This window comes from Talpa occidentalis, unplaced genomic scaffold (genome assembly GCF_014898055.3).
Source record: "Talpa occidentalis isolate TD23 unplaced genomic scaffold, MPIMG_talOcc4v2.1 talOcc4.8, whole genome shotgun sequence".
In the NCBI taxonomy this organism is placed as follows: domain Eukaryota; kingdom Metazoa; phylum Chordata; class Mammalia; order Eulipotyphla; family Talpidae; genus Talpa; species Talpa occidentalis.
In genome coordinates this window covers 72,661,114-72,678,126 of record NW_023605194.1, presented here as the reverse complement: position 1 = coordinate 72,678,126, position 17,013 = coordinate 72,661,114, and the positions used below count along the sequence as shown (strand labels likewise).

At 47.3% G+C, this 17,013-nt stretch overlaps 1 protein-coding gene across 3 annotated transcripts in view; it reads right to left on the bottom strand.

The window, feature by feature from the left end:
• EIF2D (eukaryotic translation initiation factor 2D) overlaps positions 1 to 16,259 on the bottom strand; it is a 42,262-nt gene extending 26,003 nt beyond the window's left edge. Inside the window, exon 1 of one of the 3 annotated variants that reach the window (XR_008549843.1) lies at positions 15,683 to 16,259. Coding sequence is in view for 2 of the 3 variants with exons in the window: in XM_054690099.1 (XP_054546074.1) it covers positions 15,683 to 15,840 (158 nt within the window). In the remaining variant the exon portion in view is untranslated. The remainder of the gene's footprint in view (positions 1 to 15,682) is intronic. The other 2 variants (XM_054690099.1, XM_054690098.1) reach the window with 2 other exon arrangements.
• Positions 16,260 to 17,013: the final 754 nt, after the last annotated feature.

The window sequence follows — 17,013 nt, the reverse complement described above, 5'->3', positions numbered from 1 at the left end:
ATGAATCAAGGCTGACTTCTGTGACCAACAGAGTATGACCAAAGTGGCATGTTTGACTTGTGGGCTACATCATAACAGACATTGCAGTGCTTTCTTGGTCAATCATATTTCTTGCTGTGCAGGAAGCCAGCCACCATCTTGGCAGGATGTGTAGAGTTCCTTGTGGAGGGGAAGCAATCTACTCGCTCCAACTTGCCAACTATGTGACTGACTCATCTTGGGAACTGCAGCCCTGGGCAATCTGCCCCACCTACAAGTTTTGATGTCTTCTAGCTGAGGCCCCAACTGACAGGGAACAGTGATTAAGCCCTTTCTGAATTCCTGATCCACAGAAACTATGAGAGAGTAAAGGCCTATTGTTTAAGTTCTTAAATTTGGGGAATGTTCGTTATGCAGTAACTGCTAACTAATACAGGAACCCAAGAGTTCCTCAGCCCCAGAGAATCCTGAAACAGCTAGTGTGTAGGCCACTGCAACGGAGCCAGCAATGTCCGCTATCCTGCTCTTCATCGCCTCTTCTGCTTCTGACGTGAAAATTAGAAGAGAATGGAAAAGGGGAAGCTCTGATTATAAAAAGCCAAGAAACATATGACACCTGTGACTTTTTATAAATGGGGGTGCCTCACTGAATTCACACTATAAAAGAGGAGCGCAGAAGATGAAGGTGTGTATCAGGGGCTTGTTCTTGCAAAACAAAACCACAAGGTGGATCTGAAGAAAGCAGAGCTTCCCTGTGCCCCGTCAGTGCCAGGCACTGGTCTTCCTGGCTGGTGGGGGCCAGGCACATCTGGGACACCCAGCTCCAGAAGAGATGCACTCACTTCCCAGCCAGTCTGCCCACGTGCCCTGAGCTGCACCCCACTTCACAGGGCCAGGATCTTTTTGACACGTATGATGCCCTCCTGTCCTTCCTTCCTGGCCTGCCTGAGCTAGATATTCTGCTGGGCTTTTGAAACCCCCTCTTTCTTCTTCACTGCCTTCCCCAAGTTCCCGCCCCCAAAGGTAAAGAATCTGGATGACCCTGGGGGAAGCCTGTGGAAATGCTTCAACACAGGCAGAGAGATTCTTACAGCTGCTGGGAAGCAAAAGCCTCCATGTGAGAGACGACACTGAAGCTGCGTTCAGCCACCCAGTCGTAGTAATTTGTTACAGCAGCCCCGAAAAATTAACACAAGAGAAATAAAAACATGCTCACCAAAAAAGATTGTACGTGTTATTCATAGGAACTTGACTCAAAAGAGTTCCAGGCTGGGAATAGCCTAAGTGTTCGCCGACAGGTGACTGGATAAACAAGCCGTGGTCTGCCTGCTCTGGGGACTCATGTGCCCACCATCTGGGTAAACGCCAAAAGCACCATGTTGGGAGGAGGAAGCCAGCCACCAAAGAGGACATACTGTGTAATTTCATTTACATGGAGTTCAAGGACAAGCGATGCTCTCTATGGTGCTTGTCTCTGGGGTGACATAATTAAGTGGGTAAGGGCACAAGGAACCCCCTGTGGTTACAGAACTACAGAAATACAGAATGTGTGTTTCACAGGAGTCACCTTTGTCAAAACTTATCAAATATACATGGAAGATCTGTGCCTTTTATTGGGTATTAAATTTACCTCAAAAATTAGTTAATAAAAAAATCCAAAATTAAAAAAGGATTTTGAAAATAAGATTATGTGCACTAGAGTGTGCGTGCAGGTTTGTGTTTGAGGGAGAAGATGTGAGGGGAGTTAATTAAGGTGATTTTTCTAAAACCAAGCTTCAAGTCTAATTCAAGGTATTTCAGATGAAGATTTTGTTCCTTTCATGTAGAGTTGCCAGATTTAGCAAGGTGCTACTTAAATTGGAAATCCGGATGAGGAATGAATAATTTTGTGGTATCAGTAGGTCTCAAATACTGCGTGGGCCACACTCACCCTGCCCACATAATCAGCTGTACAGGGAATATGCTGATGATGAAAGAGAGAGCCGAAGAGGAAATAACTAGGAAAAGGAGATGAAAACTTAAATTTCTCTCTAATACATATAAATTTGATGCCTGTGAGCTGAGAAGATGATTCTTTGGGGCTGACGAAGAGGCTGAGGAAGAGGCTTTGGGGCAGCAGTGGGAATCATGGTGTGCAGGTGAGGATTTGGGTCCTCCTGAGCACTTAGTTAAGGGTCTTCTCCAGAAAAGTCATTTCATAAACATTATTTGATCTTGGCACATACATCTGGATCACAGGAAGCTGAAATATGGTTTTGGGGTCCTTTAATGTTTACACCTGCCCTAAGAAGTTTGGGTAAGCTACAAATAAATTTGTACATTTAGTTAAAGACTGTGTGTGTGCAATGTCTTCCCTTCTGATCATCAAATCCTAGGGGGAAATGAAAATGTTCCCATTCTTCTGGTGATGAATTTTTAAAAGTCTCCAGTTGTCAGGCTCAGTACAATCCCAGAAACACCTAAGATGAGGACATACGCTCTTAAAAAAAAAAAAAAAGGTTTATTTATTTATGAATACAAGAACGGGGTGGGGGGGAGGAGGGCAGAGGTGCAAGGGGTGAGAGAATCACCACAGGCAGAGCGGGGAGCAGAACAGGCAGATCTACTGAAATACACTGCTGAGGGGAGCAGTGGGCGAGACAGGAGCGGTCTGCTGCACCATGTGCTGGGGATTGAACTCATGCCTCAGTGGCTGGCAATAGCTTGATAGGGCTGAAATTTTAACCCCTGCACCACCAGGGAGGCTGGAGAACATATGCTCTTATTTCATGTGCCTTTCTTGAACTTCAGGTTAAGGAGCACAAATCAGATAGATATACTCTAAGTGAGGTTTTTATTTTTTTATTTTATTTATATATATTTTTAAAGATTTATTTATTTATTCACACAAGCACTGGGTACAGTCAGAAGTGCGGGAAGGTGAGAGAATTCACCAGAATCAGAGCGGAGAGCAGAGCAGACAGACTGACGAAGTACACTGCTGAGGGGAGCAGCGGGTGGCAGGAGAGGTCTGCGCGCCATGTGGGACCCTCGCCCAGCTGCCGGCCTAGGGTGCCAGCAGCTTCGGCGCTACAGAGGCTGCGGGCAGCTTCGCAACCCAGCGCTCAACTGCTGCGCCACCGGGGAGGCCCTCTAAGTGGGGTTTTTAAAGGTGTATTTTTGTCTCATTGAAACTGATTTCTCAACTCAGTAGTCCTGCCCACACCCAGAACAGCATTGTGGGAAGGAGACAGGGGTGGGGAAAGTGCTCCTGGGGCTCTGGACAGAGCCGCCCCTGAGGAGCGCTAAAGCCTAAAGGAAAGCAGCCACTTCCAGGGCCCACTAGCCACATGTCTCCTGATCTCTGCAGGTCCTTGAGGGGATTTAGCCTAGAAAACAAGGGTCTCCCTGGTGGCGCAAGGGTTAAGATGCAACCTATGAAAGTAGCTGCAGCCACTGCAGCATAAGTTAGAACCCCGGGTAGGGAGCTACCCACATGGCACAGCAGACCTCCCCTGTCTTGCCTGCTGCTCCCCTCAGCAGTGTTTTTCACAATCGGCCTGTTCTGTTCCCCGCCCTGTCTCTGGTGAGTCCTCTCACCCCCCCACACCTCTGGCCTATAAGCCAATTCTTGTATGAATAAATAAATCTTTAAAAAAAACAAACAAGCAAACAAACAAAAGTGAAGACTCACCTAAATCAGAATGATCAAGTACTCCTTCAAAGGAAGTAGTGGATATTGAGAAATTTCTATTCATCAGGGAAAAGTTTCTAAAATTCTGGTGATATCAGTATCTTTGCTGAAAGCCTACCATGTGTCAGGCACTGTACTTGATAGGGAGAATACCAATATTAAGACAAGGTTTGTATTTCTGTGAAAAATGAGATTGGAATTTTGTTAGGATGCATTGAATCTGTAGACTGCTCTTGGTAGTATGAACCTTTTAACAATATTTATTGACAATACCAATTCTTCCAGTTCATAAGCACAGAATATCTTCCCCATTACTTTTATCTTTTTCAATTTGTTTCATTTCAGTTCGTTTCACTGGGTATTGGAGATTAGTTTAATTTGTGCCACTTAAATACTGAAAATTCCCATCAAGGTCTCTGGGCTGCTGGAAATCTTTCGTCTTCCCAACTCACAAAACTCTGGACACTGGACTTTGAAAAGCATCTCCCAATGTCACCAAATGGTGGCAGGCAGGATGACCTCCTCCCTCCAAAAATGGCCCCCAAGCTTTGTAAAACAATTCATCAAGCACCTGATAAATTATCATCAATGATAATTTAAGCCCACCAAGTAATGACTAGAAGGCCAATATTAGTAGGCCAATGTGCCTCTATGTGCATAATCCTCTAATTTCATGTACTTTTTTGTATTATCACAAAAGCTGGATTAAGGGATGTTCTAGTCAAACATTTCCCCAGGAAGTTTAGTCCATTAGGGAAGTTAATTGGAAATGTACAAATGAAGAACACTGTCTTTGTCAGGATTAGTCTCATGGAGACAACCATATGTGCCTGCAAGAAATGTTTGGATAAGCACCAGGTGGGGACAGTTGGGGGACAAGTGTAAGACTCCTTAGAGATACTCAGAAAATCTGATGATGTTTAAACTGCCTTCTAAGGAGGGTGGACCCAGTTGTCTGCCAGGATTTTGGGGTCTGAAAGCTGAAAGTCTCCTCTGCCCTTTCCCCTTGCCCGGTATACCACCTCTTTTAAACAAAGGAGCAACTATCTGTGTTAGAGGGAAACCCAAGTATTTCCACTGGTTTAATGATATGTGCATGGGTCTGTCCCACTTCCTGAGTCAGAGACCTTGCTTTTATCTTATTTTACTTTTTTTTTTTAATAGAAAGCAAAAATGAAAGAGTGATCTTGCGACAACTTCCTGGCAAAATAACCATAGGCTTTATATATATAAAGTACTTGCATTTACATAGTGAAAAATCTTGATATTAACCTTGAGTGTGCATGATGGGTTGGTGATTGCAAATATAAACATGATTCAACTCTTTCCACAAAATGCACATTAAAAGAAAGCTTGTTTCATGTTTCATAATTATAGTGGAAAAAAATATCTTCCTTGGGTCTAACACATGTGTATATGACAACAAAAAGTAATACCCATAAATGTGCATTCAGGTTGTTTAGACTTTCGTTTGTGCCTTTGGAAGATGCAAATGAAATTTTAAGTACATTGTGGAGAATGCAGAAGTAATTTTAGATGGGTTACTGGATTATGTTGAGAGGATGTGTATCCATGGAAAGTGTGGCAGAGGCAGAAGGAGAGTAGGAGCTCCAAGATTTCCACCAGAAATCTGGACTATTTATACATGGGTACTCAACAGCAGTAGGAGGACGCAGTGCCGTAGGTGGATGGCGGGCACAGCGCATTTCAAAAGCTGATGGTAATGCATAATCTTTCAATTTGGAGATTTAAGTGGTAAGAGACAAACAGCAAAATACTGAATGCTCACTGCACCCAAGGGCACCCCCTGCTCTGAGCTGCCTTCATTAGGAGGTTCTTTTTCTCCCACTCTCCAGGCATATCAAGACTAAGACAAGCTTAGCTGTGGCAGATTCACATTTTCTGGGAACTGAACATTATACAACTCGGGGAACTCTCTTTAAGAAAAACATAAAGTTATGGGCCTCCCCAGTGGCGCAGCGGTTGAGCGCTGGGTTGCGGAGCTGCCCGCAGCCTCTGCAGCGCAGGTTCGATCCCCGGCTGCTCCCCGGCCACCGGAGGAGGGTCCCACATGGCGCGCAGACCTCTCCTGCCGCCCGCTGCTCCCCTCAGCAGTGTACTTCGGTCCTTCTGCCTGCTCTGCTCCCCGCTCTGGCTCTGGTGAATTCTCTCACCCTCCTGTGCTTCTGACTGTACCCAGTGCTTGTATAAATAAATAAATAAATTTAAAAATAAATAAATAAAATCAAAAAAAAAGAAAAAAGAAAAAAGAAAAACATAAAGTTATGAATACAACAACAAAAAGAATGGCCTGAATAAAAGCCAATGAAATACAATGAGACTTTATGGGGGCAAGTGAGAGAATTTTTTTCCCCACTGAATTAATCCTGGAACTGCTGGCAGCCATCTTGTTTGCGCAAAGAAAGCCTGAGAACCAAGTCAGCATGGAGGAGTACGGTCAAGAAATAGAAAACAGGCAAATGCCAGACCTGAATTTAGTCCTATTGATTAAAAAAAAAAAGTAAAAAATGTTTATAATAAAGTGTTGACCTCAAAAAAAAGCAACCAGTTATCTAACAAAATTTTTTCCTCAAAAACAAAAAATTTGGAAATTGCAGTCTCATGGCAAGATATGAGCACTTCCCCAAATCAAAAGTTAGGCCAGAACCAACTCTTATAAATTTTAGAAGGGCTATTATATCCAAAGTGTATATTGGAGAAAAGGAGGAATTTGATGTATGGTGACTTTTCAGCCATTGGTCCATAGCATTGTCTCATTGGCTGAGCTGTTGCTGGGCAAAGATGAACTCTCTTCTTCCTTTGGCTGAAAAGGTGTAGGGTCAGGACTGACCACTGAGCAGGTTTTCTATGATCCCAGCAAATGGGGTAAGGGAGAAGTCAAGAAGTTGTCAGTGGGTTTTGCAGGGTTTTTATTTAGATTTACCAGGCATATGGCAGGCAGGGGTGCTGGGGGCTGGGAGGCTGGCAGTCCTCCCAGCCCCTAGCAAATCCTCACTCTATCTGGGCTCTCTGGCGTTCTCTCTGCTTCTCTTCTTCTTCTCTTGGCTTCTCTGCTCCTGCTGGCGTCCCCATGATGCCGCCCTTAAAAGCCCAGTCTTAGCCCAGGTGAATCCTATCTACCTATGCCCATGCCCTATTCCAGGTGTCTGCCATCAGGCATGCATTCTGGACGGCAAGGATCCATTATCTTGATGGCGGAAGGGCAGAAAAGCCTGATACCTTTTGCCTACCCTACAGAAGGGAAGCAACTCGGAAATGCAAGGCATATTGGTTCTTGAAGTTTGCTGATTTCCTATACTTGAGAACTCTCTCCTAGCCTCCAGGCCTCATTTAAATAGGATTTTTGTATATAACTTTGCCCAATATCTTCTTTAAGCAGTTTCAGTTGAGTTTATTAATCCAGGGTTTCTCTTGCTATTCCAAAGCAGAGCATGTCTATGAAATCTTCTTTAAGCCCAGATAGCCTAAAGCAAAGCAGCATTACCATTAGTTTTTATGGAAAAAATTTAGAGCATTCCCAGACCCCCCAGATAAGCTACCAAATCATACCAAATAACACATAAAATCTAATCTAGCATGAACATATAGTAAAAGCAGGAATGATATGTGTAGGGTAAGGTAAAAGTATCAGGCTTTTCTGCCTGTAGGGTAAGGAAAAATGTCAGGATTTTCTGCCCTCCCGCCATCAGGATAGATGATGCATCCTTGTGGTCCTGAATGCATGCCTGATGGCAGACACCTGGAGTAGGGTGTGGGCATATGTAGATGGTATTCACCTGGGCTAAGACGGGGCTTTTAAGGGCGGCGTTATGGGGACGCCAGCAGAAGCTGAGAAGAACAGAAGCCAAAAGAGAAGCTGAGAAAGAAGCAGCAGAAGCCGAGAGAGAAGCAGAGAAGGCCGGAGAGCCCAGATAGAGTGCAGATTTGCTGGGGGCTGAGAGGCCTGCCAGCCTCCTGTCTCCCCAGCACTCCTGCCTGCTGTGTACCGGGTAAATCCCAATAAAAGACCTGCAAAAACCACTGAGGACTCTGACTCCTCCTTTACCCGGTCTGCATGGGATCCTAGAAAACCTGCACTGTGTCCAGTCCTGCCTTACACTGCCCTCCCGCCATTAGGATAGATGACAGAACACTGTGGTCCTGAATGCATGCCTGATGGCGGGCACCTGGAGTAGGGTGTGGGCATAGGTAGATGGGATTCACCTGGGCTAAGACTGGGCTTTTTAAGGGCGGCGTCACGGGGACGCCAGTAGAAGCCAAGAACAAACGGAAGCCGAGAGAAGAGAAGCAGAGAGAAGGCCGGAGAGCCCAGATAGAGCGAGGATTTGCTGGGGGCTGGGAGGACTGCCAGCCTCCCGGCCCCCCAGCACCCCTGACTGCCATATGCCTGGTAAATCTAAATAAAAGACCTGCAAAAGCCACTGAGGACTCTGACTCCTCCTTTACCTGGTGTAAGGGCAGGAACGGGCACAGTGCAGGTTTTCTGATCCCATGCAGACCGGGTAAAGGAGGAGTCAGAGTCCTCAGTAGTTTTGCAGGGTTTTTATTTGGGGTTCACCAGGCATATGGCAGGCAGGGGTGCTGGCTGGGGGGCTGGGAGGCTGGCAGGCCTCCCAGCCCCCAGCAAGTCTTCACTCTATTTGGGCTCTCTGGCGTTCTCTGCTTCTGCTTCGGCTTCTCCTTCAGGTTCTGCTGCTGCTGGCTGGGGCTGCTGGCATCACCCCGTGACGCCGCCCTTAAAAGCACAGTCTTAGCTCAGCTGAATCCCATCTACCTATGCCCACACCCTATTCCAGGTGCCCGCCATCAGGCATGCATTCAGGACAAGGATCCATCATCTATCCTGATGGCGGAAGGGCAGAAAAGCCTAACATTTTCTTTACCCTACAGTCCACCACCTCAGGGTTTTCTGCCATACAGTCTATACATATATATATATATACACACAATTTTCTAAGCAAACAAACAAAGCAGCCATGGCCCACAAAAGCAAATACATCGAATATAACAAAATACAATATAACAAAATACAACAGAACACAAATAAGTCCAGGCAGGGCACCAACCTAGTGCAAAAGACAATTATTGGTACCAGCAGATGAGCCACCAAATCTGCTGCCGAAGGCACTGCTCATACGAGGGAGGGGAATCACTCACGGCATCTACTATATCACACCAGGAGCCGTCAGGCTTCCTGGCCTTCTCTGGCTGTAGTCTCGGCTACAAGGCACACACCGCATCCACCCCCAGGATGCACTAGCTCTGGGATTGGCAATTTTATTCTGTTGGGGGTAATCGCCAACCCTTAGGGTTTCTGTCTGCAGTCTCTCCAACACTCGGCCTTCGTGGCCACCCATGCGACTCGCAGACCCCTGCACTCAGGCCAACCCACTGCACAAGCACATGGGTCGGGGATCAAAAATCTACATGCGGCTTGGGCTCCACCCCAAGCCACGTTCCCCACCCGTCCCCCAAGGACAGGTTCCTCAGCTCCTCACCCTCACTCAAGAATGAGCAGGGCATCACCCACAGGTGATTTTACGAGACTCACAGTTCTTCAGCATACCAAGGCTGCTTAACAGCCGCTCAGGGCTTCTCAACTTATCATCAGTACCAGCTTTTGCTTTCTTAGTTGGCTTTTCTCCTCCACCTGGCTGCTGGGCATACACAGGCTGCTTTTGGCCATATAGGCCCACTGGCCACCCCCAGATTCTCAAAAAAAAACATAACCTGCCAAGGTCCTCCGCCTTCTGGCAGGATTGTCAGTCCAGGTTTATCCGTCCATGTCCATTGGCCTCTCCCTGCGTCAGCAGCGGCCTGCTGCCTCAGGGGTCATTGGCTGGTCCTTTCCAGTGTCGTTGCCTGGTCCTTTCCGGTGTCGTTGGCTGGTCCTCTCGGGCATCTCCTCCATGCGAGGTCTCGTCCCACAGCTCCAGAACGAATCCACCTTCTGTGCCGCCATGGTGCCTCCAGCATCATCACAGTCAAACACAGTCTGTTCTCCTTAGTCCCTCCAGGTCTTCGGAGGGCTCCAATACCCGTCTACATGGATCTTGCCGACTTACGCCAATTGTAAGGGCAGGAACGGGCACAGTGCAGGTTTTCTGATCCCATGCAGACCGGGTAAAGGAGGAGTCAGAGTCCTCAGTAGTTTTGCAGGGTTTTTATTTGGGGTTCACCAGGCATATGGCAGGCAGGGGTGCTGGCTGGGGGGCTTGGAGGCCTGCCTGCAAGTCTTCACTCTATTTGGGCTCTCTGGCGTTCTCTGCTTCTGCTTCGGCTTCTCCTTCAGGTTCTGCTGCTGCTGGCTGGGGCTGCTGGCATCACCCCGTGACGCCGCCCTTAAAAGCACAGTCTTAGCTCAGCTGAATCCCATCTACCTATGCCCACACCCTACTCCAGGTGCCCGCCATCAGGCATGCATTCAGGACAAGGATCCATCATCTATCCTGATGGCGGAAGGGCAGAAAAGCCTGACATTTTCTTTACCCTACACCTGGTCTGCTGGATCAGAAAACCTGCCCTGTGCCCTGTTCCTGCCCTTACAATATGATAAGTACACAGCCTATATAAAGTAGTTCCCTAGGAAGGAGCTTGGTGATGACAGTACTGTTTCTTACTGAAACAGTACAAAAGACACACTTAAATAGTACCAAACAGCACTTAAAACGGGGTCAAAGTTCTTGGCAGCACTTCCACTGCCCACCTGTGACTGACTATGCAGGTGCTTCTTTTCATTAACTCTCTCCCTCTGCAGGGCAACAGCCTCCTGCCTGCCCGTGACCTGCACATGCTGGGGTTTCTCTTCGCTGACGTCCTTCAGTGGAGGCAGCTCTCAAGGCTGCCCGCCTGCAACCATGCAGCCCTCTCTTAGCAAACCTGTCTCTTTCGGGGCAGCTCTTCCTGCCTGCTTGTCTATGCAAGTGTCTTTCATGATCCTATCCCTTTTCTAATAAACCTGATCTTTAAATATATTAAAAAAACAAAAACAAAGTCAAAGTTCAGTGCCCAAGGTGGGAACAGATCACTGTGGATGGGTTCTCACCCATGTGCACAATTGCAAGATTACAACTGCACTCAGGCTGAGGGCCCAATAACAAACAGGTTTATTTAACAAACAGGAGATTGAGAAAAAGGAAAGAGCTTCTTAGACCACAAATGACTGTCTGATCCCAGTTAGTGTCTGTAGTGCCCAGAAGTCCCAAACAAAAGCCACTCATGGAAGATGAGGTGACATTGCAGCAAGCCACAGCAGCAGTCTGAAGGCTGGGCCAGATGCTGGGCCAGAAAGAGATGGACTCAACAGCACTGGGAGGCCGTGCTGGAGAACCAGATGCTCTGGTCAGCTCTTAGAGACCGCGGGCTAAGATGCTCCTTAAAGGTTATGTCAGAGGCAGGGCTGGAGGAGCTGCAGTGGTCTGGAGGTTGTCTAAGAAGTCTTATGGAGGCCTGTGAAGGTTTATGGATCCTATGGAGGTTGACTACTCCATGCTGCTCTCTCTTCAGAGGCTGGGGGCAGAACCCTTCTCTGAAGATCAGGAACAGTATGAATCAAGCTGGTTTTTGCTCTGCCTTATATATCCTTTAGGGTGCCCCACTCTACAAGTCCGATTGGACCATTTTCAATCCTAAGCATCTGATTGGACTGTTTAGCACCAATCAGCCCATTTTCCAGCCCCCAAATTAACTAATTAAGTGAGCTTGAACCTAATTGGTCCATTGAACTCACACCTGACTGGTCCATTGAGATAGGATCTGATCGGTCCATTTAGGATCTTAGAGTCAGATATAAAAGGGGAAAGCCCAGCTTGGCTTCCACTCAGGTCAGGGCAGGCTGTGAGCCTATTGGGGTCATCCACCGGTATGCATGCTTGTGCCGCAACAAAGCCACTTTGCCTAGTGGCCTCTGTGGCTAGGGAATCTGGTTACATTACTGTTAGGGGTAAATGCTGCCTCTACAACAGCTGCCTGCAAAACAAACACTGAGTGCTATTTTTGCTTTTTGCCTTTTGTCATGAAAGCAAAAATCCTTCTTGGATGTTTGTGGTTGTTGTTGAAAACAGGTACTAACATAGGTCCTTCCTAAAAGTGAAGTGACATAACCCAAACTTATAAAGAGTGGAGGATACCTATACTTGTAATAGAAAAAGTCCTAACCTGCACACTAGGTGATAAAGAGTGAATTGATTTCCTTGTCCATGTGCCATGAATTGAGTAGTCCATGTGGTCCAGTAAGAGTTGCTTTCCAAGATCTACAAAGTGAGTAGCAGACCTGGTTGATGAACCACCACAACAAAAAGTCCAGTGGAGCCTCTTAGCAAGCAACTCTTAATCATTAAATCTGCTAGGCAGGAATTGATATTTTTCAAAGTACCCATATCAGTTACCTTTTGCAGCACCCCAAAACTTAGTGGCTTAATATAATCATATTTTTGCTCAAAATTCTCAATAAACTATTGAATTAGTACTTCTGTTGGTTTTGCATGGGTGCTGTCATCTGCAAGTCAGCTCTGAGTTGGATGGCCTCTCTCATTTGCTCAAAATTCTCAATAAACTGTTGAATTAGTTCTTCTGTTGGTTTTGCATGGATGCTGTCATCTGGCAAGTCAGCTCTGAAATCGATGGCCTCTCTCGCATATGTCTGTTGTTGACTGAGTCTCCATTAACCTAGTTAGATTTATCCACACAGTGCCAGCACCCAAAAACATCCATGAAGGAGAAGCTATAAGGGATCCTGAAACCCAAGATAGCAATCATGCAAGACTAATTTCATCACATTCTATTGTTCAAAGCAAGTCGCAAAGATAGTCAGATTCTGGATCTGGGAAAATAGTCTCTACTGCTTTCTGGGAGCAGCACCTGCATTAAAAGTGTGCCCATAGTATCCAACTTTAAAGTATACTGAATAAAGGACCTTGCAGAAGGTGTACTGTTGAAGAACTATGGGAGCAGGGTGCAGAATGAGGATCATCATTTTGAGCCCAAGACTCTCAATATATAACAGGGGAAGCCTGAACTAGCAGGGAGAAGTCAGCTTACCTCTGTCTGCTCATAGAAGGCTACTACTTGAAGCTAAGGCTGGGATACTCAAACACCTGGCAAACCCCTTTCCCGCCACAACTCTGGACTAAATCGAGAGCACAACTGAACATGCATAAACCAGAGTTTAAGGAATTGTTAACAACATGAACAAACACCCTAGGATAAGGCTCTGCTGGAAAAGAAAAAACTCTCAGCCTCTGACCTTGTAACAATTACAATCTGTGTCCAGTGCCACATCTAATGCTAAAAAATAACCTGGAGGTTGAAACTGATATGACACTATACAAATATTGCTTAGGCCAAGGTGCTGGAGCCAAATGGATCCCTACCGCAACACAGCTCTGGCACCCACAGCAAGTAGGAAGCTTGATCCCTAGTGCTCACTAGAGAGGATCCTCTGGTGCTCTACTGCCTGAAACAGTCTGAAAGCCTACCCCAATTACAACAATAAACGCTAAAAATGTAGAACATTTCCAAACACTGGAGCAAAAAACCCTGAGGAGTCTCAATCCAGCAGAATTACAGAATATGGCTGAAGAGGAGTTCAAGACAACAGTTATAACAATGCTTATGGAACTCAAAAAAAAAAAAAAGGATATAAAACAGGGACACATAAAGGCTGAGAAAATATGAGGCAGTTACAATGAGAAGTAACAAAGCAAAGAAATAAAATGGAATTAAAAAAAAAACAATACAACAGCAAACAAACACAAGAATGGAGAGAATTAATGAGCACAAAAGCACAATGACAGAGCATACAAACAGTAAAAATAAAGAGAAAAAAGGACAACCTACATGACTGTCAGCAGACTTTTCAGAAAAAACAATTACGAGCATGATGGGATTGGCAGGAAATACTCAAAGTGCTTAAAGAAAAAGATTTGTAGGAAAAAAAAAAAAGATTTTCAGCCTGGAATCCTTTACCCTGCAATATTAACAAGAGAGAAGGAAGAGTAAGGAGCTTCCCTGCAAAGCAAAATCTGTAAGAATTTATAAACATAAACCACACATTAAAGAAGTCTTAAAGGGGTTATTGTAAAGCAACAAAATAACAGGTATAGAGGTAACAGACATCTAAATCATATAACATGTAAGAGGAGGAGCAGAGTAACGATGTGGCCCAATAGAATGAATTGGAGACCAGGATAACGGATGGGTCACATCAACAGTTCATCATATGCCAACCTCAGCAGAACCTTCAAACAAAATTAATGTAAGTAACATATAAGACAAAGGAAAGGTAATCTTAAAAAAATATAAAAAGGAGACCTCCAAAAATAAAAGACACAAAACTACAATGAGATACCATCTTACACCAGTGAGAATGGCACATCTTAAAAAAACTAGCAACAACAAATGTTGGTGAGGATGTGAAGAAAAAAGGAACTCTCCTGCACTGCTGGTGCAAGTGCAAACTGGTCCAACCACTATGGAGAGCTGTGTGGCGATTCCGCAACCTGTTACAGGGCAGCCCCAATATAAAACAGGTTGCCTGACTGTGGGTCCTCACCCATGCACTTAAAAGGGACTTAATACTCCACTGCAGGCACACACAAAAGGTTAATGAAAGATTTATTCACAAGGGAAGGGGAAATGAGGAAATGTACAACTCAGGGGAATCCCAAATGGCACTGTGAGAGCTGACCGTGAGCCAGGAGAGAGGAGGGAAAGAGAGAGAGAGAGAGAGAGAGAGAGAGAGAGAGAGAGAGAGAGAGAGAGAGAGAGAAGAGAGGAGAGAGAGAGAGAGAGAGAGAGAGAGAGAGAGAGAGAGAGGAGAGAGAGAGAGAGAGAGAGAGAGAGAGAGAGAGGGAGAGCGCCCAAGGCCCACATGTCTGGCTGCTTACCAAACCTGGCTCCTTAACTCCACCCTCAGATCCCAGCAACCTTCCCTTTGGTGGTGATGGGATTTGTAGTTCCCAATGTCCTGATGGCTTTGGTCTGGAGTGGGGGTGGGGTCCACAAAGCCTGTATGGAATTAGCTCAGGACATCCTTTCCCCTGAACAAACCTACTAAAGATAGAGCTTCCTTATGATCCAGCAATTCCACTCCTAGGTATTTACCCAAAGGACACAGAAACAATAATTCCAAAGGGCACCTGCACCCCTATGTTTATAGCAGCACTATTTTTTTCTTATATTGAGTACGTATTAGAACTAGCTTCAAAGGATACATGTGTAACAGGGTGGACCCAACTTTTTTTTTTTTTAAGATTTTATTTTTATTTATTTATCTATACAAGCACTGGGTACGGTCAGAGGCACGGGAGGGTGAGAGAACTCACCAGAGCCAGAGCGGGGAGCAGAGCAGGCAGAAGGACCGAAGTACACCGCTGAGGGGAGCAGCGGTCGGCAGGAGAGGTCTGCGCGCCATGTGGGACCCTCCTCTGGTGGCCGGAGAGCAGCTGGGGATCGAACCGGTGCTGCAGAGGCCGGTGCTGCAGAGGCCGTCGCAACCCAGCGCTCAACCGCTGCGCCACCGGGGAGGCCCGGTGGACCCAACTTTTATCTTAATTTTGATTTTGCTCTTTTCCTCCCATTATTTCTGACCCTTTTCTATGGGGACCACCCTGTGCAGATGGACATCTTATGTGATCGCTGGCTCATCCATGCTAAGTAAACCTGGCTGTAGTTGTGTGGAGAAAGATAACCGCCAGTTTGAACTACTCTGGAGTGGGGCCTCGGAGGAGAGAGCAAGTGAACTGTGTAAGAGCTGCTGCGCAGTTGCAGGCAGCAGCTCAGCAGCAGCTCAGCAGCAGCGTGAATGTTCCTGCTAGAACATTCCCTCAAGGAGCTTTAACCCAGACACATCGTTATGAAATAGGGAGGGGGTGAGGGGAGCTCCATAAACAAGTCGAAAAGTACTTGAGTCACTAAGATCAGAGATTTATGAAGCTCCAGCACCCTCAAAGAAGCCTTCCTTCCTTGACCATGAGCTGGAGATAAATAAAGGACATCTGTTTTTCCTACCTCAGGGGCAGAAATGCTTCAGGTCGCTTTATATCACAGAGAGATGCCTGACGCGCAGACAGGTCTCTCAAAGCAGTGATTCTGAATGAGGCCAGAACACTTGTACAGTCAGGTCCCAAGTGGATGTGTAGGGTATAAAGTGGCCGAGGTGTCCACATAAGCAATAAGAACAGGGATTACTTAACGTGGAAGCCACCTGAGCAACAATCGAGTCCCTACCTCTTGTTGCCATGACATTTTCTTTAAACAAAAGCTTAAGTGCACCTCTAGATGGAAGCAGTGCTCTGGTTGGAGGGGAAAGGGAGGGGGGGGCGAAGTGAAGTTTATTCATAAAATTAAAAAAAAAAATCACGAAGAAAACTGTTGTTTAACTTATATCACAGAAAGGGTAAAGCACCTGGTTAAAAAGAATAAGGTTCCCCAAACCGACACATTCTTAATTTATAAAATGATCAAATTTATAAATTTGGATCTTTAAGGGCATTTTTACGAGGAGGCCTGAGAACAGGGAATGACTTAGTCACACGGAAATGAGCCTGGAAATGAGCTTGCAGGCACGAGGCCCCGCGGCCCGGTCCCGGCCAGACCACGGTCCCGCCCAGCAGGGGGCGCCCGGCTCCCGCCGCGGCCTTGGTGGACGCCCAAGGCTGCCGAGCGCCGCGCTCGCTGGGAGCCGGGCCGCCCCGTCTCTAGTCCCACCACGTGAGATCGCGCGGCGCGGCGCTGCCGAGCGTCACATTGACGGCTCCTCGGAAAAGGGCCCGTCGCAGGGGCGGAGGCAGAAGCGCCTCCGAGCCGCCAGCTACCGAGACTCCGGCTCGGCCTTTGTCGCCGGACGGTCGCGAGCAGCGCAGCGCCGCCGGCCTCAGCGTCCCGTCCGTGAAATGGCCGCGTGCGCCAGGCCCGCGGGGCAGCCCGTCGCAGGGCGTCACAGCGGCCGCACCCTCCATTCTGCGTCAGGTGAAACCTGTACCGGGGGCGGCTTTCGCCCGAGGTTGAGACCTGTGTAGACGCTGACGCGGGCGTGTTCGGGTTACTTTAACTCGTCACCTTCGGAGGCCGTCCCTTAGCGGGGAGGCCACAGCTTCACTCCGCTTTAAGTTGCATTCGAGCCGGACGCTTTAGCACCCCAGGCCGCAACCCCGCCCGCGAAGGCCCGCGCCCGGGCGGCGGTTCCGGCCCCAGGCGCGAGGGCCGCGGCGGCAGAGGCCCCGCCCCCACGCGTCACCTCACCGCGCCGTTGCGCAGAGGCGTTTCCCGGGGCGTGTCGCGTTGCTAGGCGACCACGGCGCTCCCCCTCCCGCCCGGGCCTCTCCACTCACCCCCTCCCG